This window comes from Ictidomys tridecemlineatus, chromosome 1 (assembly GCF_052094955.1).
Source record: "Ictidomys tridecemlineatus isolate mIctTri1 chromosome 1, mIctTri1.hap1, whole genome shotgun sequence".
Taxonomy (NCBI): domain Eukaryota; kingdom Metazoa; phylum Chordata; class Mammalia; order Rodentia; family Sciuridae; genus Ictidomys; species Ictidomys tridecemlineatus.
The window spans coordinates 190143624-190168110 of record NC_135477.1 but is presented as its reverse complement, the minus strand read 5'-3'; the positions used below and the strand labels follow the sequence as shown (position 1 = coordinate 190168110).

Sequence of the window (24487 nt, the reverse complement as noted above, 5' to 3'; positions counted from 1 at the left end):
CCCTGAGCCTCCACCTGGGCTTGCAGACACCACCCTCTCAACCCTCTCACGGCTGCCCTGCGGTCTGCGTCCTGGTCCTCTCACCAGGCACTGGTCCTGTAGGATGAGGACCCACCCCAGTGACCTCACCATACCTTAACACCCTCCTAGGAGGCCCCACCTCCAACACAGCTTCATTCTGAGGTCCTGGGGCTAGGACTTCATCGTGGGAATTTAGGGGCAGAAGTCAGCCCTCATCAAATGGGTGCACTAAACAGACTGTGGTACATGCACTGGAGGAGATGCCACTCCACAGCAAACAGGAAGGAACTGTCCCAGGGGCCTTGCCTTGCTGGATCCCAGGGAATGATGCTGGGCTTGCAAAGGCAGACCTTCTCCAGGTCCATGCTGCCCACGATTCTTTTCCTACAATGTTTTTGAAGAGGCAACATTTGAGAAAAGGAGGGCAAGTGAGCTGCTGTTGGGGTTGGAGACTGGGGAAGGAGGAAGCTGCAGAAAGCCCCTGGGAGGATCCAGTGGTGACGGACGGTTTGCATTTGGTGGGGGACACACCTGCCTCCACTTGTGGCACAGTGCATGAAACTCCACCATTCTCTCCTCCCCTCCAGCTGTCCTGAGGTCTTCTTACCTCACGGGTAACATGTCACCCCACCAAGCAGCAGTACACCCGAACTCCTTCCTCTGGCTAAGGCACCACCCGCTGATTGGATCATAAGCACCATACTCACACTGCATTCCAGAACCATGCGCTACAGTCACATATCAATCACAAATAAATCCTTAAGTACTTTTCAAAAATGCACACGGCTGGGGGTCTAGTTCAGCCATATAGCACATGCGTAGCATGCGCAGGCCCTGGGTCTTTAAAAATTAAAACTGGTAATGATAAATTTTAAATTCCATAGAAACAAACACAGGTATATATGGGGGTGTCTGATAAGGAGCATGGTTTGCATCAAATCCCACGTCTTGACCAGATGCTGCCAATGGTTTGCGGAGTCCCCCTTAAGGAAAACTAGGTAAAGCAGCACAAGGGGTCCCTTGTCGTTCCCTACAACTATCATTGCAGTAAAAACTTCAGTTAAATCCAGCACCAGGCGTCCCCCACGGCGGCCCTAGAGGAGGTCCTACTTCAGAGCCTGCTTCTTGGTGCCTTCTCCCAAGTGTCTTCCCCCCCACATCTGAGGGCACCTGAGTGCAAAACCATGGCGCCCACAGCCCAGGGCGACAGCGCACATCCGCTAGGCACAGGGGCCTGCCTGACACATGCAGGGCCCTCCCGCCCCACCATGGGCCCTCCCGCCCCCTCATAGGGCCCTCCCGCCCCCGCATAGGGCCCTCCCCCGCACAGGGGCCTTACACTGGCAGGGCCCTCCCACTCACCAGACCTGCCTCACCACCTGGCCCTCCCACTAAAAGGGCCCTCCCACTCACATGGTCCTTCCACTCATAGGGCCCTCCCCCTCACAGGGGCCCCTCTCTCACAGGGCCCTCCCACTCACAGGCCCCCCTCTCACAGGGTCCTCCCTCTCACAGGGTCCTCCCCCTCACAGGGCCCTCCCCACTCACAGGGCCCCCCCCTCACAGGACCTTCCCACTCACAGGGTCCTCCCCCTCACAGGGCCCTCCCACACACAGGGGCCCTCCCACGAATGCGTTCCGACCCCACTTCCGCGGCGTCGTTGCACTGCAGTGGACACTGTGTGTTGCACTTCGACAGCCGCTCCTGAGTTGGGGAACGGTGAGGCGGGAGGCACCCAGAGCCCATCAGTCTCCAGGGGTGGTGTTCACTAAGGTTATCGTGCTTGCTGCTACTGGGATTCCTAAGGAAGCTTCCTCTTTTGATTGGCACGTAACAGTGGCACTCAGTCATTGGGGATAGGGCCGTCAAGTGCATGCTCAGGGTAGTGACACCACCACATCCACTGCCCCCAGCTCCTTCAGTTCCCAGCGACTGTACACTGGGCCTTCACTGTGCCTCTCCTGGGTTCTGAAATGCACAAGCTACTCTCGGCCAGGTCTGCTGCTCCTCCTGTTCCCCTCCTCCACGCCTGTCACCTACAGTCCCACCCTTCCTTTTCCTCTGACATAAAACACACTCAGTAACCACTAGTTCTCCCCAACACCAAGGGCCAACCTAAGGCTGACACAGCACATCAGGGAATTCAGGCAGGGGCTGCAGAGGTGGTAAGGAGCCCAGACCCCTGACGGCCGGCAGCAGGCCAGGGCTCTGCCTCGGGAACACAGCCTGGGCCTCCAGGGCCCCCTGGCCCACCCTTCCCCTTCAGCATTCACCAAGCCAGGCCTTCACCCACCTCAACCAGAACAGAAAAACAGCCCGGAGGGGGTGCACCTCAGTGCAGAGCACTGCCTGGCATGCCTAGCCCTGCAGGGCACTGGCGCACTGCCTGAGGACTTCTCCTCCTGACAGGCAGCACATGCAGTGCTGGTCCTGCCACATTAAACAGCAGAGACAGTCCCAGAGCCTCGTGATGAGGCAGCCGTCCTAAGGACAGCAGGTTGCTTCTGCATTTGTGGAGACACTGTGCAAACCAACCAGGGAGCTGGGCTGTGGGAAGGTGGCCCACGGTTACAGACAGTGGCTCACAGTCACCATGATTGATGGGGGTTACTTGTTTATATGTTCACTATGCCACACTCTGGTCTGTTCAGCTCTGTTTACCAATCCACTTTAACAAGAACTACAAGCTTTCCAACGCTCCATGGGGCTCGCACAGAGGGCAGAAAGTCAGCCAGCGAGACACAGGGACCAGAGAGAAGACTGGTCCGTTCCTCCAAGTGCCTGCAAGATGCCTCTCCGCCAGGTCCACAGCGCTGGCCATCCCCAGTAGTGCTCAGGCCATGAGCAGCGGCTCCCAGCCTCTCTCTTGCGACTGCCTGGAGGCCATTCTGAGTGACTGCTCCCAGGGCAAGGGCCTGAGTGACCAGAGAGGTGACGCATTCTCACGAAGCGCAGGCCAGGACAGGATGACCTCACAACGCCTCATTGTTTATGAGCCAGGCCAGGCCCGGCCTCCAGGTGAGGAGTGGCGAATGAATGTCCACAAAGCCACGGGGCTGGCGGGTTCCTTCCCTCCCCCTCCCCAGGCAGCCGTGCAGTTGGGGTCTGCAGGCTTCCCCCAGTGCTGTGTTCCCAGCCAGCATTTCTTTGGAGATGCTCCTTCCTGTCCCCTGAAATTGCCTTTGAGCCACCAAAGGTCACATGCAGCCACCTCTCTCCTGACCTCTCAGCCCAGCTCTCACTTCTTCCCTGGACCTGTGACTGTCTTCCAGGAGCTTCTCTGTGCTTCACACCCATCCATCCTCAGACACTGCAGTCTCCAATTCTTCTGGAAACACTTGGGACTGGGTTTGGTGGGTTTTGTGACTCTTGTTTTTCTTGGTACAGGTGATTAAACCCTTGGGCACTCTACCATGAAGCCACATCCCCAGCCCTTTTTATTGTTTAAATGAGATGGGGATGGCTACATTTTTGAGGCTGGCCTCAGATGTGCATCCTCCTGCCTTAGCCTCTGAATCAACAGGATTACAGGCCATGCCACCATGCCCAGCCTGAGGGTTTTTGGCTTTTAGGACCTTGTAGTTATGGCTTCCCAGGAAAGTGGTGCTTGTTTCTTGTCAGAAATAGATACCCATCCTCCCCTTGCTGGTTCCAGTGGTCAGATTGCTGGCATTACAAGCAAGTGCCACCATGCCTGGCTGGCATATTCTATTTTTATCACTGGAGATTCTCTTGCTTTTCCAAATCCACATGACCATTTAAACAGCCTCTTGCTTCTTTTCTGTTTAATATTTATTTTTTAGTTATAGCTGGACACAACACCTTTATTTCACTTATTTATTTTTATGTGGGGCTGAGGATCGAGCCCAGGGTCTCATATGTGCACTCTACTGCTGAGCCATACCCCAGCCTGCATCTTGCTTCTTACACCTACTTATTTCCCAACTGATCATAGTTGTGCCTCCTTAGGGGTAGTGTGATATTTTGGTACGTCTGTGCCCCCCAATGATCCTTTGGGATAGGCAGGTAACCTGGCTGCCCATTTAACTCACTGACCATGCAGGACCTCTGGCACACTTTATCTGCGCTGGTCACCTCTAGTGCAACAGTATTCCTCCAGGCTGTGACTCCCAAGCCTCTCCCTTACTGTCCTGGCCTCTAGTGACCACTATTCTGCTCTGGACTTCAACTTTCTCAAATTTAAATCCCTTATTTTACTTCATTAAATGAATTTAATATACTTATTGTACATGTCTGGCTACACTAACACCCTACTTTTGCAGATTGGTTCCACTGCCTGTTGTTCTGCTGGCTCTTGCTCATGGTACCACTGTGTGTGTGTGTAGCTTTCCCCTGCATGTTATATCTTAAAGACCTCTTAAAGACCCCTCTGGCTGGGAGAGCCCCCTTCTCCCCTGACAATTCCTACAGGAAAGGCCCTGGGAGCCTCTACTGTGCACACTAACCACCCCCAGGAGGCAGTGTTTCTCCACCTTTCCCCTGCAGTGGGCGACTAGGAATACCCCCAGCTCCAGACAGGGAGCCCTCTACAGTGAGGGTCAGGATATGCCTGCCTTGCCTTCCCAGGAACCTGCAGTCATCACCTGCAGCCTGCCTGTTAACTGCCCTGGTTTTCCCAAGCCCTCCTGTCCCTGGCAGCAGCTCCTGACTGACATCTCAGCAGAGCTCAGTTGGATGAGTAGGACTTCCTAAGGACCACATCTCGTCTCAACAGTCCATCTGTGAGGCCTGGTGTGGGAACGGTTTTCTCCAAAAGGTTTTCACTTGTGTCTGCCTTAAATTATGGCAGTACATTTTTCAGAATTTTGTACTTTTTATAAGACAAACTAAAAAGCAGAGTTGAAAGCCAGCAAAGAGTTTTCCAAGTGTCTGCACCAGCTTTCGTACAGATCAGCACTCCTGAGGCTGGTGTGGCCATCGTAAAGGTCAGGGGCTGTGTGCAGCTGGAGCAGGCCCAGGGCTCTGCATGGAGCTGGGCTGGCTTGTCAACAGGGAAAGCGTGTTTATCACAAGCACATCCTTTTCTGAATGCTGGGACAAAACATGGCAAACACCCATTTCTTCAATGCAGGCCCAGTATTCTGAGATCACAGCCCTGGAAGGCTCCGAGGACACCAGGGATGAACCGGCAGGAGGGGAGCACCTGTGACCACAGCACATCTGTCTCCTGGCCTCCTCCCCACCAGGAAGCCATCCAGGCCCCTGCCAGGACAGCACAGTCCCTGGGCAGCAAGGAGCCCTGGTGGCTCAAGCTCACTGCATGAAGTCCTATTCCAAGGGTGCAGACGTGGCTCAGCTTGGCGCTGGGCTCAGTCACATGCCTGGCTGCAAGGCTGCAACCCAAGAGGAACCTGGCCTGGAATCTGCTCAGAGGCATTAACATCAGTGTAAAGTGCAGCCTGCGGGGCTGGAAGGCAGGGACAAAAGGTCAGTCCCTTGCGGGGCCTGAGGCACCAACAAGCAGAAGTTTCAAGAGCACAGAGTCCTCATCACAGGTAAGGATGGCAATGGCATCTGCCCTCTACCAAAATGACCTCCTTCGTGCCCCAGTGCTCAACAAAACTGAGATGCATGTTTCTTCAGACAGAAAAGAGGGAGGACTTGGCTATTTTTATGGTCTTGGCCCTTGCTTCCCCTTGGGGCCTTGTATGCACATGCTGGGGCCTGGACAGCCTTTGTGTGTCCATGAGGAGAGTCCATTCCATTACCGTCAGGCTGATAGCCTGGGCACTCAGCAGTTAGCAGCCACAAGCAGCACTGTGGCAGGGTCAGGCTGCCTGTGTCCTTGTCCGAGGAGTCCACCTGTGCTCGCCAGCTGGCTGAGCCCTCATCACCGACTTACCAGTCTGCTGCTGCTGATGACAGCCAGGCCTTCTCCTCCTCTCCCTGTTAGGGTAGGACATGAGGTGTCCCCAAAGCTCATGAAACAACAATACAGGAATGCCCAAAGGTGAAATGGTTAGACTGAGATGATCATCTGCCGGGCTGATCATCTGAACTAACTCCTGCTCTGGGGGTGGTGACCACGGGTAGGGGCTCTGGCTGGAGGAGGTGGTTCACCAGGGCCTGCTTTGGGGTTGATATTTTGCCCCTGGTGCCTCCTGTTCTCTCCGCTTCCTGGCTGCTGGGAGCTGAGCAGCTTTCCTCCACCTCGTCCTTCCATCCTTCCGTCATGATGCCCCACCTCTCCTTGGGCCCAGGGCAAGGAATCAGCTGACTGTGAACTGAGACCTCTGAGACCATGAGCACAGTAAGCTCCCTCCTCTAAGTTCTCCTGAGAGGAGTTCTGGTCACAGTGACACAAGTCAACTAACACACGCCCGGCCTCCTCCTGAGCCCCTGTGCTCAGGGCAGAGTTCACTGAGTCCCAGCCCCCACCAGAGGCGACAGTTTCTAGAGGGCCCTCCACTCACCCAAGCCCACCCCCAGGGACTTCCCCAGTCTGCAGTGCAGCAGCACCCGCGACTCTGTGAATTACAGGTTACTTATCTGCTTTTCAGGCGGTGCTGGGGATCTGACCCAGGTCTGCACATGCTGAGTAGGGGTTCCTCCAATGAGCTACACTACCAGCCAGATTCGGTTCACCTGCTGTGTCTGCTTGTTCTCCAGGGAGAGCTGTTTCCTGTGTCCAGTCCATCAAACCCCCCAAAACAAAGAACCGCCTTCTCCCACCCGGAATGAGATGAGACTCCCAAGGTGCTGTTTCAGGTCACACTTTAATAGTCCCTCCGAGGGCTACCCCAGTGGCCAGTCCTCTTGGCAACAGAGGGAAGAAGACAGTGGTTCAAACAGGCCATCACTCGCCAGCAAGTCGCTCACTGACTGAAAGCAAACATATATGTCCCCAAACCTGCAAACAGGTAAAGCGGGAGGAAGCAGCAGCAGCTGGGCCCTGCCCCTCCTGGGGCTTCCGGAGGAGGGGCTGGATTCCCAGTGTGGAGTGAGCAGGGCTCACCTGGCCACCCAAGACCAGAGCTACCTGGCACACACAGGTGCCCGCCTCCTCCAGTAACCCACTCTGGAGGCACACAGGACACATCCCCCCAGTGGGGGACAATGCCAGGGAGCTGCCAGGACTGACAAAGGCTCACGCTCTTGTGCTCACAGACCGTGTGTGAGCTCATCTGGGACCTGGCCCAGGCAAGGACTCAGCACCACGCACGGGTGGACGCAGGCTCTCCATCCTGTCCCCAGCACTGAACTCCCCACAGTCAGTTCATGAGTCTGGGACCCTCCACAGGATGCACCCACCTGAAGCCTGGGGCAACCATGCACACTCAGGAACCTCCCCAGGTAGGTGTGCTCAAGTGGCCACCACAGGGAGCACCCACGTTCACCCGGCTCATACTCAAGAGGGCACAGCAGACAGACTGAATACCAGGAACAGAGGCCCCAAGGTGCCCCGTAACTCTAAGGCTTGCAGAGTGGAGGGTGTCTAGGACTACTTGGTGGCCATGGGCCACCAGCCTGGCACGGATGCAGTTACTGCCACCTGATCACTTTCAGAGATCTTGATGTGGAGAGGACCCTTGATTTTCTCCAAACGCAGCAGGGCCAGCCCCACATTCCCCTGGCCAGCCCTGAATTTGCCTGCCGCCTGTCCCGATGCAGTCAGTACTGCAGTGCCGGGGCCCACACCGCCTGCAGGGAGGGGGCCAGTCAGCCGCACAGGAAGGAGCCGCTTGCGGATGACACCCATGTGGTGGGTGCGGGTGGTCAGCTCCTGGCCGATGTAGCAGCCCTTGGTGAAGCTCACGCCATTCATAAAGGCCAGGTTGGACTCCAGAGGCAAAGCCACCCCTGGGGGCAGGTCACGGACCCCCTCAGGGATGCCTGTGGGGATCAGAAACCAGAGATGGGCCTATCAGCAAGCTTGCCCTCCCACGGACCACCACCTGTGCCAACCACCCCCAGCCCCTGCCCTGCCCTCCAGAAGCCCCCAGCTGTCCTACCCTGCTACCCCACAGCCCTGCCCCACTCATACCTTGCTGGTATCGGTGTGTATGATAATCCTGGAGGTCTCCAAGCTGGGCCTGGGGCAGCAGGGCTGGACCCTCCTCCTGGGTAAGGAGCCGCCACCCCATGCATGCAGTCCGGGGATCGCGGGTGAGGATGGCAGTGGCCTCTGCCCTCTCCTGCAGCGGTGCAGTCTGGTCAGCCTGGGGAGAGTTGGGCAGCACCGCCCACACTCGGAGCTCTGGGCGCGGCTCCATTTTAACTTTCCGCCGTATCTTGTACAGTGCAAGGTGCTTCTGCAGTGCGCCCAGCACAGAGCTGTCACACTCCAAGAAGAAGCCCGATGCCTCCTCTGCATACCCAGGGAGCCTGCCAGGAGAGAGGCAGGAGGCTTGAGGGCAGGCAGGAGCACCCGCCCCCAGCCAGCTCACCAAGCACATGGTGAGGAGCAGTGGGCAAAGAATGGTGCCCCAGGCCACGATGGGCTGGGCCTCCAGGGCACACAGCACCCAGCAGACAAGGATGCCCTGCACACCGACATGCTAAGAGCCATGGCCACAGCCACAAAGGACTGCCCCTCCAGACACATGTCCTCACAGCACACAAGTGACCTGCAGAGACCAATGTGCAGAAAGTCGTGATCCTGGCTGGGTAGGGCTGCAGCCTGCAGTCCAAAGAGGGCCCTGGTCTCAACACTCAGGAAGTGACAAGAGAGCCCTGCACATGGCCACCATGGACCATATAGCTCCACAAGAGCACACAGACGCAGTGAGGACCAGCAGGCCAACAGTTGTGACCTGTCCACCCAGGGCTGCACCTGCATAGCACTACCCACATAGGTAGACAGGGGCACTGCGGAAGTAGGCACAGGGAGCCTGGACCCCGTTCTCCCAGGGCTGTTCCTACACAACAGTACGTGGGAACTGAGAGCCATGCTTCAGTGGGGCCAGACCCATCACAGGCTGCAGAGTGACAACACCCACGTAAAAGCATTGTGCTGAGTAGCTGCTGAGCCAGGATGGGAAAGATGAGACTCGGCCAACTGCCTTGCAGAGAGGCAAGGGGGTGAGCCTCAGGGAAGGGACACAGAGGTATCCTGGATCCAGGAGGTAGAAGGCCGTGGACAGCCAGGACCTGCCTTCTGCAGTCCCAGGAAGACACTGAAGAGCTCAAGAGTCCTGAGGTGAGTCCTGAGGTGGGTCCTGAGTGAGAGCCAGTGGGGCTCAGCCAGGTACAGTGTTCTGAGAGGCCACACCCTGCCCATACTCACGCCCATTACCCCAAAGTAAGTCCCAGAAACATGCTAACTTTCACACTGCCCACTGCAAGGGATTTGAACCGCACCACTCAAATGACCCTGGCCAGACAGAAATCAAGGCCATTTAAAGACAGGGACTCATACAGACTTGCTGGTGGGGAACGGAGACATCCAGGATTCAGCCTGGGCTGTGGAGATGGACTGAGCCTGGATCCACAGCCCCAGGGAAGATGAGACTCCAGGAGGGGCACAGTAGAGAAGAGCCATAAGCAGGTGCCCTGGCCCCTCCCAGGCCAGAGGGCACTAAGTTCTCTCCAGAGAAAGAGCTGTAGGCAGGAACACACTCCATGGCACCATCTCTGGCCTCACCCCACAGTCCAGACACTGCCTGGGCACCCCTTGTCACCTGGCAACAGGCAGGTACTGAACCCTGGCACAGTGAGTCAAAGCAAATACCTCCCAAACAACATCACAGAATTCAAGGTGACATCCACGGGAGATGGAAAAGCACACTGTTCACAGGTGTGCATTTAGAATGCCAGTGTGTGACAAGGTTGGCACCACTGGTCACTAGTGAAACTCACGTTGGATACACCTCGAGATTTATGTCACACCACCAAAATGGCCAAAGCAGAGAGAGGTGGCAACCTGCATGCCCACAAGGATGTGAAGGAGATGAATGATCACTCGGCACCTCTGGTCAGAAAGCAAACAGCTAGCAGTTTCTTATGAGACCAAACATGCAGCTGAAGTGGGACAGGAGAAGTAAAAGGCGAGGGACAGGAAGAGAAAGGAACCCTGTGGGGTGCCTCCCTAGTCTCCAAGCTGGGTTTCCTCCCCGCTGGCCACTGCCAGACTCCTGATAAATGGATACGCCTTGAAGTCACTGCAGGTTCACCCACAGTCTTGACCACCATGAACCCACTCATTAAGGAAACTGCCCTGGGCACTTGTGATCCACCCGTGCAAGGTACCGACACGTGTACTTTTAAAACAGATACAACAAAGGGAAATACCATGTTTTAAGAAACCTATGATGGGGGACTGAGGTTGTGGCTCAGCGGCAGAGTGCTCGCCTAGCATGCGCAAGGCCCTGGGTTCGATCCTCAACACCACATAAAACTAAACAAAATAAAGGTATTGTGTCTAACCAAAAAATAAATACTAAAAAAAAAAAAAAAAAAAACTTATGATGGGGCTGGGGTTGTGGCTCAGCGGTTGAGCGTGGCCTAGTATGCGCAAGGCCCTGGGTTCGATCCTCAGCACCACATTAAAAAAAAAATAGAAATTATCAAGAATTAAAAAAAGAAAAAAGAAAAAGAAGTCTATGATATAGAGTACACTCCAGATGTCATCTACTGACCAGAGAGAGGAGATTGCCTCTACCTAAAGAGCCTGAGAATGGCCATATCATCATGAACAGTCTTGTGATCCCAGGGTGACACCAATCCCACATGCCTTCCCAGGCCCCTTCCTCACAAAAGCTCCTCTAAAACAGCTAGAGACCCCAAGAGGTACCTCTCACTGTTCAGATGGCCTGAATTCTGCTCTGAGAATGTGCACCTTCACACCTCACTCTCTAACGAAGTTCTCCCTCTTCGCTGAAATCTGACCTGTCCTCTGCCTCTGGGGAGACTTCCAAACCCCCTCACGAGTGACACCACCACACACAGCCCAGCATCTGCCTTCAGGGTACCTTTCCTGCAGAAATGTCAACTGTACACTGAGCACCCAAGAGTTCATAGCAGCCAGCTAACTGCTAATTGCCAGAAGGTGAAGGGCAAAGGCCCATGAAACTATGGCCACCTGGCTACAGAAGGCAAGGAAAAGGGACAGTGACCAAGTGGGGAGGCCTGAGAGCCAACGCCAAGGTACTGCAACTGCACATATAGCCCCAGGATGCTCCTGAAATGACAGAGATATGGGGGGCTGGGGCAGGTGCCCGTCCAGAGCAGGAGAGGCCGCCTAGGCATGGAATGTTCTGGATCTGGATCATGGTTGAGCAAATCTACATGGGCGTAAATCCTCAGAGCTGTGATCCCTGACAGATAAGACATCTGGAAAAGCCCAAGGTTGGCCGCCCTCTGCTTCCTGCTTGTGGTCCTAGGCCACAGTTGGAAAACCGGGACCTCTTGCACACAGTGCTTTTGCAGTTCTCTGGGAACCTATAATTATTCCAAACAAAAAGCTAAAAAGGAAAGGAGCGGCCTCGAGGTGGGGGATTCATGCTGAGAGAAAAGGCAGCACAAGGGTACTTTCTGTCATGACCCTTTTCACATTATTATAGATTTTACCCAAATGCATGTTTTCATTTAAAAATCTACAGTAAAGTCAGCAGAAAGACTAAGTAAAACCTGGGAAGCAGCCATCATAAGTGGGTATAGAGCCAAGCAAGAAAGGAAGAGCAAGGGCGAGCTGAGGGAAAGTGCAGGGCAGGAGCGTGGCACCAGCAGAGGGAGATGAAGGGACACAGGTAGTATGGCAAGGTGACCACCCGGCCCACCTCACCGGGCCGGGCGTTCTGGCTGCTGGCTGCCAACTGCCGGAGGAGGGAAAGGCCAGCTGCCGCCTGTGGATGAAGGGTCCAGGTGAGCAGGGGAGACTTCGAGCAAGAACAAGAGCTGCAGAGGCTGGGGAGGGCCACAGCTGCAGGGTAGGAAGGTGCAAGGGTACAGAAATGGGTCACGGGCTCCTCAGCCAACCAGTGTGTCCTGAGCTCCAAAGCAGGTCCTTTTCCCAGTGGGCTGCAGACACTGGCTTAGCTGCTCTACTTGGCTCAGATGCCCACCCAGGCTGAGTTAACCCCTACACCCGGTATTTGCTGGGCACCCTCAGCCTCACTACTTCTCACGGGGCCTAGGTTCTGGGGGCAGGGCACTTACACCCAGGTGTGCCTGTGAATGAGAACAACATAAGTTCCTTTGTACAGCCAAGGCTGGTTTGTGGCTCCAAGTCCTCGCCGCAGCACTGGGACCAGAGGGAGGTCTAGCTCCCCAGGGATTGATGGGGACTGATGGTAGCAGTAGCCTTGAGGTACGGGTGAGCAGGTTTGGGGTAGCTCCCTCGACTCCAACACTGTGGCACTGTTAGTGGACATGCCCACTCAGCCCTGAGGACTACCACCACAGACACTGCCCAGTGTCTCCAGGGGACAGAACCACAGATGAAATACAGGACATCTGAGTTACATCTGAACTGAAGATCAGGAGGGCGTGAGTCTTAGCACTGTCATCCCTCAGTATCCAAAGGGCCCTTATATCAAATGGTGCAGACTCAGCACAGAACTCACATACACCTCCCACCTTCAGGTCACCTCGGGGGGCCTGGAATACCTGACACAGTGCACACCCGTGTGATGGCTGACACTATGCACCGCTGAGGGAAAGGAGAGGAGTGGAGTCTGCACACGTTCAACACAGGCCAGATTACGTTTTCAAACTTTTCACTGAGGTTGGTCAAAACCACATAGCAGAGCCCAGGGAAATGAAAGACCTACTATGTGAGTATACCCCAAATGCTGCGCAAGGATACCAATAGTCACCCCATGCTCTCCTAGTCCTGCAGCCCTGCCAGCGTGCAAAGCCCAGGCAGAGGAAGTGGGCTCTGGGCAGGTCTGGCCCAACAGGAGGGCTGCCCCCATGAAGCAGCACCCAGGCATGTACATGCCTCCACTTCTACATGGCCACAGGTGCATCCTGCAGAGGGAGGGCACTGCCACCAGGGCAGAGAAGCCAACCCCCCAAGTCCTACATAGAGGTCTCCTCCTGATCCCATAGAGCCCCATCTGGAATACCAACTGCCCCTACAAAGGCTGGTGCAGGCCCAGCCTCCACTCACCTTGCAAGGGAGAGCCCCAAACCACAGGATCCTGACCAAGAACACAGGCTCGGGAGTTCTGGGGACTGGGGTGCAGGACGCACAGGTGGACAGGGACCAGGTCCTAGACATCCTAATGAAGGGCAAGCTGCATGCCCCAGGGGAAACCTATCCAAGGGTCAGGTCCAAGAGTTTGCAATCATTCTTCTCCAAACAAGTCTCTCCTGTTCCTTGGTGCTGGTCTTATGGTGACCAGAGCCCAGATACAGTGGAGACCAGAGACTCAGGCAAAGCTTCTGTCCATGTGGGTCATGGAACAATGGCCACTTGGGAGGGAGGAGAGAGCCAAGACAAGCCCAAGTTGCGGCTCATCATGTGTACCCACAGGGCAAGAGGACATCTCTATGGAAGACAAACAGGCATGGGATGCCTTCTGACTCCTCTAGGTTCCTTCTGAGAGCAACACTGCCCTAGGACTGAGACTTCACAGGAGTCCCACAGAGTTCAGCACACACTGAGGCCACAGTCCAGTCCTGCCCTCCCAGCCTCCAAAAGAAAGACAGGTCAAAACCACTGACAAAAAAAGGCACCAGAGAAAGCTTCAAAACACTGAAGTCTCATCTGGGAGTGGAAGCATGCTGCGGCCCTCCCCTGACTAAGGCAAAGGCAAGGCCCTACTGAGGTGGATGGCGCAGGGCATCCATCCTCTGGAGGAGGGCAGTATGTTTCTGGGAACGGGCTGGTTTGTTTTTCTATTCCTGTTAATAAGTATAGTTGTGACTTCTCATATGACCATTAAGTATGAAGGAAAAAACATGACTTTCCAATTGATGCAACTACTTCTAAAGAATAAATCTGTTTGCTCTAAATGCAGTGATTCAGCTGTGGAACGTAAATTGCTAATGTTTAATGAGAAACCCCCTGTAGGAAAAATAGTCAAGGAAATTTTTGAGAGATTAAATTAGAGAAGAAGAATTAATGTTAAGAAGACAGATTAGTGCTTGGTACTGGGCAACTTGTTCTTGTTCCTGTGCACAATAGTTTGTGCTCTTACTCTTTGTTTGATTAAAATTAGTAGCCTCTCTTTTCAAGTTAACCACTTGCCATAACCGCGGCGCCGGTTCTAGTCAGTAAGTCAAGAAAGAATAGTTAAGGTATAGGCCAATAGTATGGGACATTTCTAACTATTATTAAAAGCTAACTAAGCAGAAATAGCTCAAAGCAAACGTGAACTGAAAATAAAAATGCTTGCTTATGCATAAGCCAAGATACATTCTTCTTATCTAATTGTAGCTACGTAAAATTTTGTTTCTTTGAATAATGATTCCTGTTTTGTAACCACAAAGTACTGTGAGCCTGCCACAATGAAAAGTATATATGATCAACTTCACAAGTAAAGATTGGGATTCAGCACCTTCACTTTTGTGTATGTGTTGTTTCTTCACCCCCTTATGCCAACTTCTCACCATCCATTCGTCTCCTGAGACCCCCTGTTGGAGCTGGACTCCAACAGAAACAAAAGACAATGAAGAACTGATATCCAAGGCAGAGACCTTAAAACTCAGCAATCAGCTAACGAAGGCGAAACCCACAGGCACACCACTAGGGAAAGAGGCCTTCTGAAAGGCTGCATCCTGCGTGCCTCCAACTCTGGTCATTCAGAAAAGGCAGAACTACATCGAGATGCCGAGGAAGGAGGAGCAGAGGCTGAGCACAGAGGTGGCAGGCATCGTTCACCCCCACAGAGAGGTCCATCTGTTCACCCCACAGAGGGTCCAGAACAAGAACCAGCCCTAGTGCACAGGGGCCTGGGGTCACCTGTCTCTCCATTCACGCCAGCAGGTGCTCCCTATGATGCAGATGCAGACAGTGGGGCGGGGGTGTTGGCATATGGGAACTCTGCACCCTCTGCTCAACCTCACTATGAACCTAAAACAGCTCTAAAAAGTCAGTTCTATCAGCCCCCTGCCCCTGCACAAAGAAGCGGGCCATGATGGTTCTGGCCTATAATCTCAGAGACTCAGGAAGCTGAGGCAGAAGGGTCACAAGTTAGAAGTCAGCCTGGGTAACTCAGGGAAAACCTGTCTCAATTAAAAAAGGAAGGGGAATGTGCTCAGTGGTTAAGCACCCATGGGTCCAATCCCCAGTACCAAAAAAAAAAGCACAAACACTATCGAGAGAGGGTGCCGCATCCAGGAAATCAGACAAGGTTCTCTAACAAGGGAAGCCCAAGGTCAGGAAGCTGGAAGCGCAAAAGCAGAGCGCTGACACAGAACCACTGGTGGCCTGACCCCAGCAACTGGGTGGCCTGAGTAGAGGATGAAAGTTTAAGGCCAACCTGAGCAACTCAGTGAGACCCTGTCTCAAAATAGAATAAAAAGGACTGAGAGCATAGCTCTGGGGTAGAGGCCTTGTCTAGCAAGGTCCTGGGCTGGGGATTGGGAAAGGTCCATGGAGAAGAGGATGAGAAGGTCAGAGACAGAGACAGAGGGGAAAAGAGACAGAAACAAAGAAAGAAAGATGGGGGGATGGGTGGGCGAAATACAGAGAGAGTGCCCAATAGCACTGCCCAGACAGCAGGCTCCACAGGCTGAGGCTTTCCAGGGAGAGCTGCCCTGACTCAGCGCTGCTCCTTTGCCCAAAGCAGCAGCCTTGGAGAGAGCAACAAGCAGCCAGCAGCAACTCAGAAGCCCCAGGCAGGCATGCGGGGAAGGACCAGGCTCAGTCCTAATCCGCCCCATGTCATACGCAGAGCAGGGGGAGGTGCCCTGTGAACCACACTGCAAACACCCCAAACCTGGCAAAAGCCAGCGAGGGGAGCCTCACATGGCCTCTCTTTGGACTACTGAGGAGAGGCAAGACCACAAATTTAAGGGGAACCCAAGCTGGAGGGTTGGGAGAAGCATTATTATGATGATCCTGAATTAATGCCCACCCCAGCCTCTCCCAGATCTCCTGCCCAGGTATTCCCTGGCACACACCCTGAGTGTAACCTCAGAAGGAAGGTCAGAGCAGGTGATGCTGTCCTTCTGTGCCTTCAGCATACAGAACAGCAGGAGGCATGCTGAGTATGTAGGCCACCAGCGGTGGGGTAGGGGGTGGTGCAGGAGAGTCCCACACACACAGGATACATAACCAGTCAGCTGGGAAAGATCTGCAGAGGAATGACAGCTGCTGGCACAGCAGTTGGGCAGACATAACCCAGACCAGTGGGAAGGTAGGAAGAGGAGAGAAAGCCCTAAGAAACAAACCAAAGTCCCTCAGTAGAAGACTTACTGAATGGGAATTCAATGGAACAAGACTCAGAGAGGAGGAGAGGGGTTAGAAAATTTGAGGAGGGAGCCTGAGGCCTGAGACAGCAGCTAGAGGAACAGGTTACAGCAGTGATCACAGAAATGGTGTTAAAGCCCTATGCATTCAACCTGTGCTGCAAATGCCCCATGTGAGGACCCTCTGAACACGCCTAACCTGTTGAACATCCCAGCTCAGCGGCAGCACAGCAGTGCTGATTGTGGCTGGCTGCGCACTGCAGCTTGCTGCTGCTGCCTAGCAGAGAAGTTTGGACCAGATATTGCTAGTTCAGGAAAACCTCCAATTAAAACTCAGCACAGTTTCTACTGAATACATACTACTTTTGCACCACATCGAAGGTCAAACAAGTTGGCAACCATCTGTACTACAAATTACTATATAGAAGGCTCAAGATGATCAAAGATCATTAAATTAAATTAAAATTAGATAATTAAATAGGATTAGGAAATTCTACAGTAGAGGGGGTAGAGAGAAAAGAGGGGAGGGGAGGGGAGGGGAGGGGAGGGGGGATAGTAGAGGATAGGAAAGGCAGCAGAATACAACAGACACTAGTATGGCAATATGTAAATCAATGGAAGTGTAACTGATGTGATTCTGCAATCTGTATACGGGGTAAAAATGGGAGTTCATAACCCACTTGAATCAAAGTGTGAAATATGATATATCAAGAACACTATGTAATGTTTTGAACAACCAACAATAAAAAAAAAACATGAAACACAATTTAACATATTACAAGTTATATATCACTATTTCTCATGGCTATACTTGTTCTATACCTCATAGCTTTCTTACACTCTCATGCCTTATCAGAAATCCTGGTGAAAATTATATTAGATAGAAAAAGCCATTCAAACCTGAAGAACTGGTTAAACAGCAAAATACTTTTACCCTGTTGATAAGAAAATTGGACAACATATCTGTTTCTGAATCAATTCATACTTTGGGAGTGCTTTCAAATATTTTAAAACAGAATATGTTTAAATTATTATCAGAAAGCCATAAGTTATAGGAAGAGGAATAAATGTTTAAGGAGAAAATTATGTGTTAATATGTTTTGTCTAAAAAGAAGAAATATTTATTTTCTTATTTTAACTAATTGTATTAAACAATTGAATGGAGAAAAAAAAAAGATTAGGAAATTCAGCTGGTTATGGTAGTGTAGACCTGTAATCCCAGCTAACTGGGAGGCTGAGGTAGGAGTATGGCAAACTCAGGGCCAGCTGGGCAACTTGGATAAAAAATGGAAAGGGCTGGGGATATGGTTCAGTGGTAGAGCTGAAGTGGGCACCCCCTTTCTCCACAGAAAAGCCCTCTTCACCATGGCTGATTTGGGGACTATCAGCAAAAGAGTCTTTGCAAAAGAGTCCAATGTAGATAAACTTCCTATTTTTTGTGTCACCCTGTTTACTTGGCCACTGGCCGAGAAGATACCAGCACTCCAGGTGCTGGACACCCTCTTACTAGTTTTCACAAACATATCAAGTAGTACTTTGAAGAAATGTGCAAACAAGGCCTCTGGCTTTAAGCTGGGCTTCACAGAGATGTCTACATTTTTTAAGATAAGTTACAATTGGGCTCCATGGTAATAGCTGGCAGGAGGAGGAAAGAAAGGGGAGAAGAAGCTCTCCCCTTCTCAGGTGTTGTCCTTGAAGAGTTAACGGGCCCAGAACAGTGAAAGAACTTCTGCAGACTGTGAGCTTCTGAGCCCCTCCCCTTACGCTGGGTATAAAAATCTGAAACTCCCTGAACTTAGGGTTCAGGGAATTGATTGATTACAGCAAAGGCTGTACTCTCTGAACCTGGCTACAGCCAAATAAAACTGTTTCCTGCTGTCTTCAGTGCCTTGCCTCATTTGTCCCTACAACAGAGCAGCCCTAGGTTCACTCTCCAGTATTGCAAAAAAATTAAAAGGGGGTGGGAGGTAAGGAAATTAAAGCATTAGAGGGAAAGAAAATAAGGCAAACAGAGACAATGGCACCAGTGAAGCAGTCTCAAGAGACTCAAGCCTCTGGGGTTTTCTGCAAAAGGCAGATGGTGGTGACTAGCTTAGGCTTAAGGTCTTGTGGTCTCTACCATAACTCTGCCATTGTCTGGAAGAACAGCTCCAGACCAAGGGGAGAGGAACAGCTATGGCAGGGTTCTTCTGGCAGGACTTAACTTACCAAAGCAATGGCGGGGGCCTTGGCTCCACAGCTGTCATTTGTTTAACCCTGTTCTAGATTCAAAGAGCCCACTAAGACATGTGATGGGAAAGACCCCCAGAAGGCCCATCATCATTAAGACTCTGAAGACAATACATACATGTATAGAAATGTCACAGTGAAAATCCATCAACTCATACAATATGAGTTAGTAATGAATGACACTGGAGACAAGAAGAATGGCATGAGGCTTCTCTGCAGACACACAAGCAGTGAGAGCACAAGCCATGCTGCCACACTGTGGGGACCACTTTCCACTTTGAATTTCATCCCTCCAGGCACTCAGGGAAAGCCCCTTACAGAGACACAATGAGTCCCAACATTCACCTCAATACCTGACAATCACAAGAAGGTGTCCCCCAACTCCAGTGCAGGAGGACAGGGTTCAGGAGGACCTCTTCAGGAGTCCACAAGAGCCCAGTGCACCCAAGAGGACCAACCATGTTCCTGGACATAGGAACACATTCAGATTACACTGAGTGTTCAGATTCAAGTCCTGGAAAGTTGGGCAAGTGAAAACCTAATATACTACAGGACCCCAGCAAGCCTATTTACAGTCAAGATAATGTCAGCATAGGAGACCAAAAAGATCTATTGGAAAATGGCAGGCCTGTAGAAATGAACAAGAGAAGCATCGGCCCAACCCAACAGGGAACTATGAGGCTGCATATGCAAGAGGCAACCCTGAATCAACAAGAGGCCAGTGACATTGTTCTTCATGTGGTGAGGAGGAAGTGGCAGGCAGGGCTGAAGGGAGTCCCCACCCAGAGAGTGCCCACCTCCAGACGCAGGGCACAACAGTCCCTGACCTGAGCATTTGGGAGCCCAGGCCCTCAATAGATGCCAGTCATGGCTCGTCCCTGGATGCCCGTCTCTGGGTTCTTCTGCAGAGAATACAGCCCAGCCTCCCTGGGCGATCTCCCCGAGGTGTCTGGTAGAGCCTACCCTGAGCATCCTCTCCGGATGTCCAGTCCACCCTTCCCTGGACGTCCTACCCCGGGTGTCAAGCACAAGCTCCCCCTGGGTTCTTCCCGATGTTTCCAGCTCACCTTTCCCCAAGCATCCTCCCCTGGTTGTCCAGCCCACCCTCCGCTGGGTTCTCTCGCCTGGGAGACCAGCGCACACTCCCCAGCCCTAAGCATCACCTCCAGACAATCCAGTCCACCCTTCCCCGGCTCAACGCCCAGCGCCCCGCCTCTCCCTCGGAGGCCCACCCCTTACGCATCCCCGGCCCCTCCCGAAGTTTACAACCCACGCCCGTACTCACCCGTACAAGATGACGTCATAAAGCGTGCGCCCCTGAACATTTAGGAAGTGGGCGTAGGCCGCGCGCACAGGAGGCGTGGCCGCGTGGTCCGCGGGACCCGGAAGCGGCAGCTCATTGGTCAGTAGCCCCAGCAGGAAGGGCGCCGCGTCCGGGCCGCGCACGCGCAGCAGGGAGCGCTCGTCTAGCAGGAAACACGCCCAAGCCGCCCTATCCGTATGGTCCCTGCCAAGACGGCCAGAGCTATGAGCCAGACGGCGCCTCGGGACCGCGTGCAGCCTCCAGCACCAAGCTGGGCCGCCGCGTCCCGGAGCCGCGCCCCGGAGAAGCGTCGCGACCGCCATCTTGGGCACTAGTGAGGCGGCGGGAGGGCAGTCGCTACAGCGGCCTCTGGCGGCAGCCGCCGGTAAAAAGGGACGGGCGTGTGCGCGGGAGGGGTGTGTCAGGGTGGGGACAGGGGTGTGGCCCCGCGGGCCGAGATAAGGGCGGTGCGTACGCGAGGGGCGGGGCTGCGTGGGTGGGAAGAACAGCGGTGCCGGCGGGGCGTGTGGGGCGGGGCCTGCGCCTGTCCGTCAGCGCCCTGGCATCTCCCCCGATTATTTCCAGGCTGGCTCCCGGTCTCCGTGTGGGGAGGTTCGTTTCATTGTGAGTCAGAACATAACGCCTAAAATTGGCCTTCTTAACCACTTTTTTAATTGTGGTAACAATGCTTGTCCTGGTAACGGTGTGGGCGTTCAGTTCAGCATGTTCCGCTGCTCTGTAGCCACGCCCATCCCCAGCACTTCTTTCCAGACCGAAGCTGGGTTCCCCCATGTTTCTCTGTCGGAGTGGGAGGGCTCCAAGGGCCTCCTCACGCTGTGGCTGCCTAGTTCCACGAGGCACAGTGGTCTCCGTGTTCACCCCGCACACACACAGGGCTTACTCTGTTGCCCAGGCCCATCTTGCACCTCTAGGCTCGAGGGTCCCACCCGAGTATCTATGGGTGTCCACCACACCTGGCAGAATGTTCTTCTTTTGGAAGATAAGTCGTATTCAGCTATATGAGTAGATCGCACTTGGTTCACCTGTTCATCCTTCAGTGGGCCCTTAGCTTGCTTTCAGCTTCTGGCCCCTGTGAACATGGGTGGACAGACAGCTATCTCTTTGAGAACCCACTTTGGATTCTTGGGGGTATGTTTCCAGAGGTGGGATTATTGGGCCATATGATGATGCTAAATTTTTTGAGAAACTGCCAACCTGTTTCCTAGAGAGCCCTCGTCCATTTTGGCTACCATTACAAAGTGCTGCAGCCAGGGTGTGGGGTCTGTCAAACAGTAGTTTTTTGTTTGTACGTTCTTGAGGCCAAATCTCCAGATGTGCCACAGGTCTAGTTTCTGCTGAGGCCTGTCTTCTCCGTGTCCTCGAATGGTCATTACTCTATGTATGTGCTTCCTAATCTTTTCTTATGAGGACACCAATCCTGTAGGATTAAGGTCCCGGCAGTGACCACATTTAACCTAACCATGTCCTTTAGGGCCCCATTTCGAAGTCACACTGAGGTCAAGGACTACTGTGGCCTGAGGCTCTGTGAATGCCTATTCAGCTGCTACAGCTCAGGAGTAACTTCCTGCAGGCTGGAAGTCCAAGGTCTAGGCAGGGCAGGTTACAGTGAGGGCTGCTGCCTGTGGTATCCTCACCTGGAGGGGCAGGGACCTCCTGGGGTCCTTTTATAAGGACTCATCCCATCAGGAGGCTCCCCTCATAACCTCATCATGTCCCAGAGGTCCTACCGCCTGACACCATGGCCTGGGAGAGGATTTCAACCTAGGTGTGGAGAGGTGAGAACGTTCAGTATCCTGTGTTGATACACTCCCAGCTCACAGACACCAAAGGAGTGACAAAAGGGACAGTCATGTGGCTGTCCCCTCTGTTCCTGATGGCCCATTTCTCACTGCCTCTTTCTTCTCCACAGTCTCTCACATTTTGCTCTTTTGTTTGCTGGGCCCTGGGGATGTCGGCTGCAGGCATAGGACTCACCATCTCCATGTGTCTCCCAAGGATAACGACAAGTGCCTATACCTCTGGCCTCTGAGCAGGGACATTGTGGCATGACAGACACTACCTGCCTCTCAGCTACCATCATGCCCCCACTGGTCTCCTTCTAGCCAGTGTTACACATGGTTTGGCTATGATTGTCATGTCTCTCGCCTCATGGGCCCTCCCCAGGACCACCCATGGTTGAACTTGGGACGTCAAGGCAGGAATCACCTGCTGAGGAGCCACAGCCACCCCAGGGCACTTCTTGGGGAAGGGTAAGGGGGCCAGTTGTGGCCCAGTGCAGGGCACCTGTGCATCAGATTGCCCTGGGACCTGCATGCCAACTCCTTTCTCCACAGCTGTCCACTCTGGCCCAGCATGTCAGAGCTCCTTTGAAGGTTTTGTGTTTATGGTCCTGAGCTCCAGGCGGGAGGGATGTTTTGTGCGGCTACTCACAGTACCTGTTCAGATGACAGCAAGGGAGCCTGTATGGAGGGGCCGTGGTGAAGGCAGAGGAGAGCTGGGGCTCCACGGAGGTGGGTTGGTTGGTAGCTGGAAAAACAACCAGGAGAAGATGCAGGTGAGGGCTCCGACTGGACCCAGTGGCAGGATTCTCCTGTGGGCAGGCCAGTGACTAAACATCCCTGGGGATGAGAAACCATCAGATGGTGAGGGTGGGGCTTCTAGCTAAAAGTGGAATTTTCCCCCCAGGAATGGGAACTGAAACCCAAGAGCATTCTACCACTGAGCTACATCCATAGCCCTTTTTATTTTGAGACAGAATCTCATTAAGTTGCCCAGGCTAACCTTAAACTTGAGATTCTCCTGCCTCAGACTCCCAAGTAGCTGGGATTATAGCTGTGTGTCATGAATGCCTATTCTTTACAGGTATGTGCCACCATGTCCAGCTAAAGCTGAATTTTATGAGGTTCTGACTGCAGTTTGGCCAAACAGAGCATCTTTACTGGAACTCGCTGCTGTACCCCAGGTTCCGGGCAGCCCTGGCACATACTGGCACTCAGTTAATACTGGAGGAATTAGCAAGTTACCTGCCAAGGCATCTCTACAGAAGACACCTGAGCTTGTGACTCTGGCTGTGATCAAGCCTCAGTCTCTGAACTTTGCCTTCGAGGCCCCTCTGTCTAGCCCAAACCCTATGGGGCTGTGGATCCCTCCCAGTTGGGCCTGACCACTGTTGAGGCAGAGCCTGGACTGGCAGAGGCCCAGGCAGAAACCCCAATGGTTCCCCCACCCTGGGGGCCCTTGGGCCACAAGCTTCCTGATTGACAGCAGGCAGGCTGAAATGCACTGCCTGCCCACAGCCCCCTCCTCTTCCCTGGGATGGAGGGTGACCTGGCACCTCCCTGCCAGCCTCAGTGAGGAGAACGGAAGCCAGGCAGGACAACACTGGCAGGGGGCAGCACCCAGGGCTGCGGTCAAGTTCCGCAGCCCTCACGTCAGCCCATCTCTGGCTTCCCACCCATGCAGGGCTAGCAGGAAGGGCACACAGGCAGCTTATCTGGCCTCTCAGAGCTGGTCTGGCCTGCAGCGCCCTCCAGGCCCACCCTGACTGCCAGCCAAGACCTACTGGGCTGTTGAGATACAGGCAATCAGAGAAAGTAAGATGGACTTTGCCTTTGGGTGGCCAGGTGTGGGAGGGAGGCTCCAGGAGGCAGGGACTCATCCTGTGGGGCTGGCTTCAGTAGGGGTGTAAGAGCTGGGAAATGGCTGACCTGTGTCCCAGCCCAGTTTCCCCAGGTAGCTGTGGTTTCCGTTTTCCTCTTTCTTGGCTTCCTCCCACCCAGGGGAAGGAGGAAGGCCCCATTCTGCCTTTGAACCTGGCCCTGTCCAGCCCTGCCCTCTGGACATTCCCCTCACAGCAGCTGGTTGGCTGAGGCTGTAGAAACAGATAAGACAAGGCATTCCAACCTGATCCTGCTCCAGGGCCTGGCCCGTGTCCCAACAACCCCTGGGCAGTGTCCAGGCTTGGCCTGGTGCCCTTGTTGTCATCCCATGCAGTCAGGGAAACTGAGGCACGGGGAGTTTTGTCTTAAGTAGCTCGGTGTCTTGCCTTGTGGTACTGGGGAATCAAACCTGGACCTCACGCATGCTGGACGGATGTTCTGCCACCAGGCTATCCCCCACAGTCTTATTTTACTTTTGAGACAGGGTCTGTCCCCGCTGGCCTTGAACTTGTGATCCTCCTACCAAACCAGCCCGAGATCCGGAGACTTCATCTGCTTGGACTGTGTGACAGTTCCCTCACACGCCCTCGGCTGGGCCATAGGGTGCCCAAGCGCCTGGCCAAACATCATTCTGTAGTTGATGACAGTTATTATATATGTCATAAAGATCCAGAAGGCAGGATTCAAAGGCTCTGCACACAGACGTTTTATACATTGAAGACATCTAACCCATAAATGTGCAATTATTATACAAAAATTAAAAACAAAATTTCAAAAATCATTATTGTGAGTGTGTCTGGAGAAGTGTTTCCCCACAAGATTAGCCTTTGGATAGAAGAAAGCCAATGGTGGGCCTCATCCAATCAGGTGAAGACATGAACAGCACTAACCAGTTGAGAGAGGGTGAGAGCCATGCCTAATCTCAGGCTTGGC

The 24487-nt window shown here is 53.5% G+C and overlaps 1 protein-coding gene and 2 long non-coding RNA genes across 8 annotated transcripts; 2 read left to right on the top strand and 1 right to left on the bottom strand.

Annotated features, from left to right (window-relative positions):
* Window positions 1-1681: 1681 nt before the first annotated feature.
* Window positions 1682-14492, top strand: LOC144364846 (uncharacterized). Its single transcript, XR_013422935.1, has 3 exons — window positions 1682-3040; window positions 5115-5538; window positions 6544-14492. It is a non-coding gene; the product is annotated as an uncharacterized LOC144364846 (long non-coding RNA).
* On the bottom strand, window positions 6741-20197 carry Iba57 (iron-sulfur cluster assembly factor IBA57). Of its 3 annotated transcripts, none has more exons than XM_013365679.4 (3): window positions 19857-20197; window positions 8028-8368; window positions 6741-7876 (listed from the first exon to the last, which is right to left on the bottom strand). In XM_013365679.4, the coding sequence occupies exons 1-3, from the start codon at window positions 20195-20197 to the stop codon at window positions 7485-7487; spliced, it is 1074 nt and encodes a 357-aa protein (XP_013221133.1). In that variant the 3' UTR covers window positions 6741-7484. The 3 variants fall into 3 exon arrangements, with proteins under 3 accessions (XP_013221133.1, XP_013221134.1, XP_077870859.1); XM_013365680.3 differs by lacking the exon at window positions 19857-20197 and adding an exon at window positions 19639-19776; XM_078014733.1 differs by lacking the exon at window positions 19857-20197 and adding an exon at window positions 19735-19753.
* Window positions 20120-24335, top strand: LOC120885564 (uncharacterized). 4 transcript variants are annotated; one of them, XR_013422930.1, is made up of 2 exons: window positions 20120-20259; window positions 22758-24335. It is a non-coding gene; the product is annotated as an uncharacterized LOC120885564 (long non-coding RNA). The 4 variants fall into 4 exon arrangements; XR_013422932.1 differs by having other exon boundaries at window positions 20122-20259; window positions 22229-24335; XR_005728236.2 differs by having other exon boundaries at window positions 20122-20259; window positions 21805-24335.
* The last annotated feature ends 152 nt before the right edge of the window (window positions 24336-24487 follow it).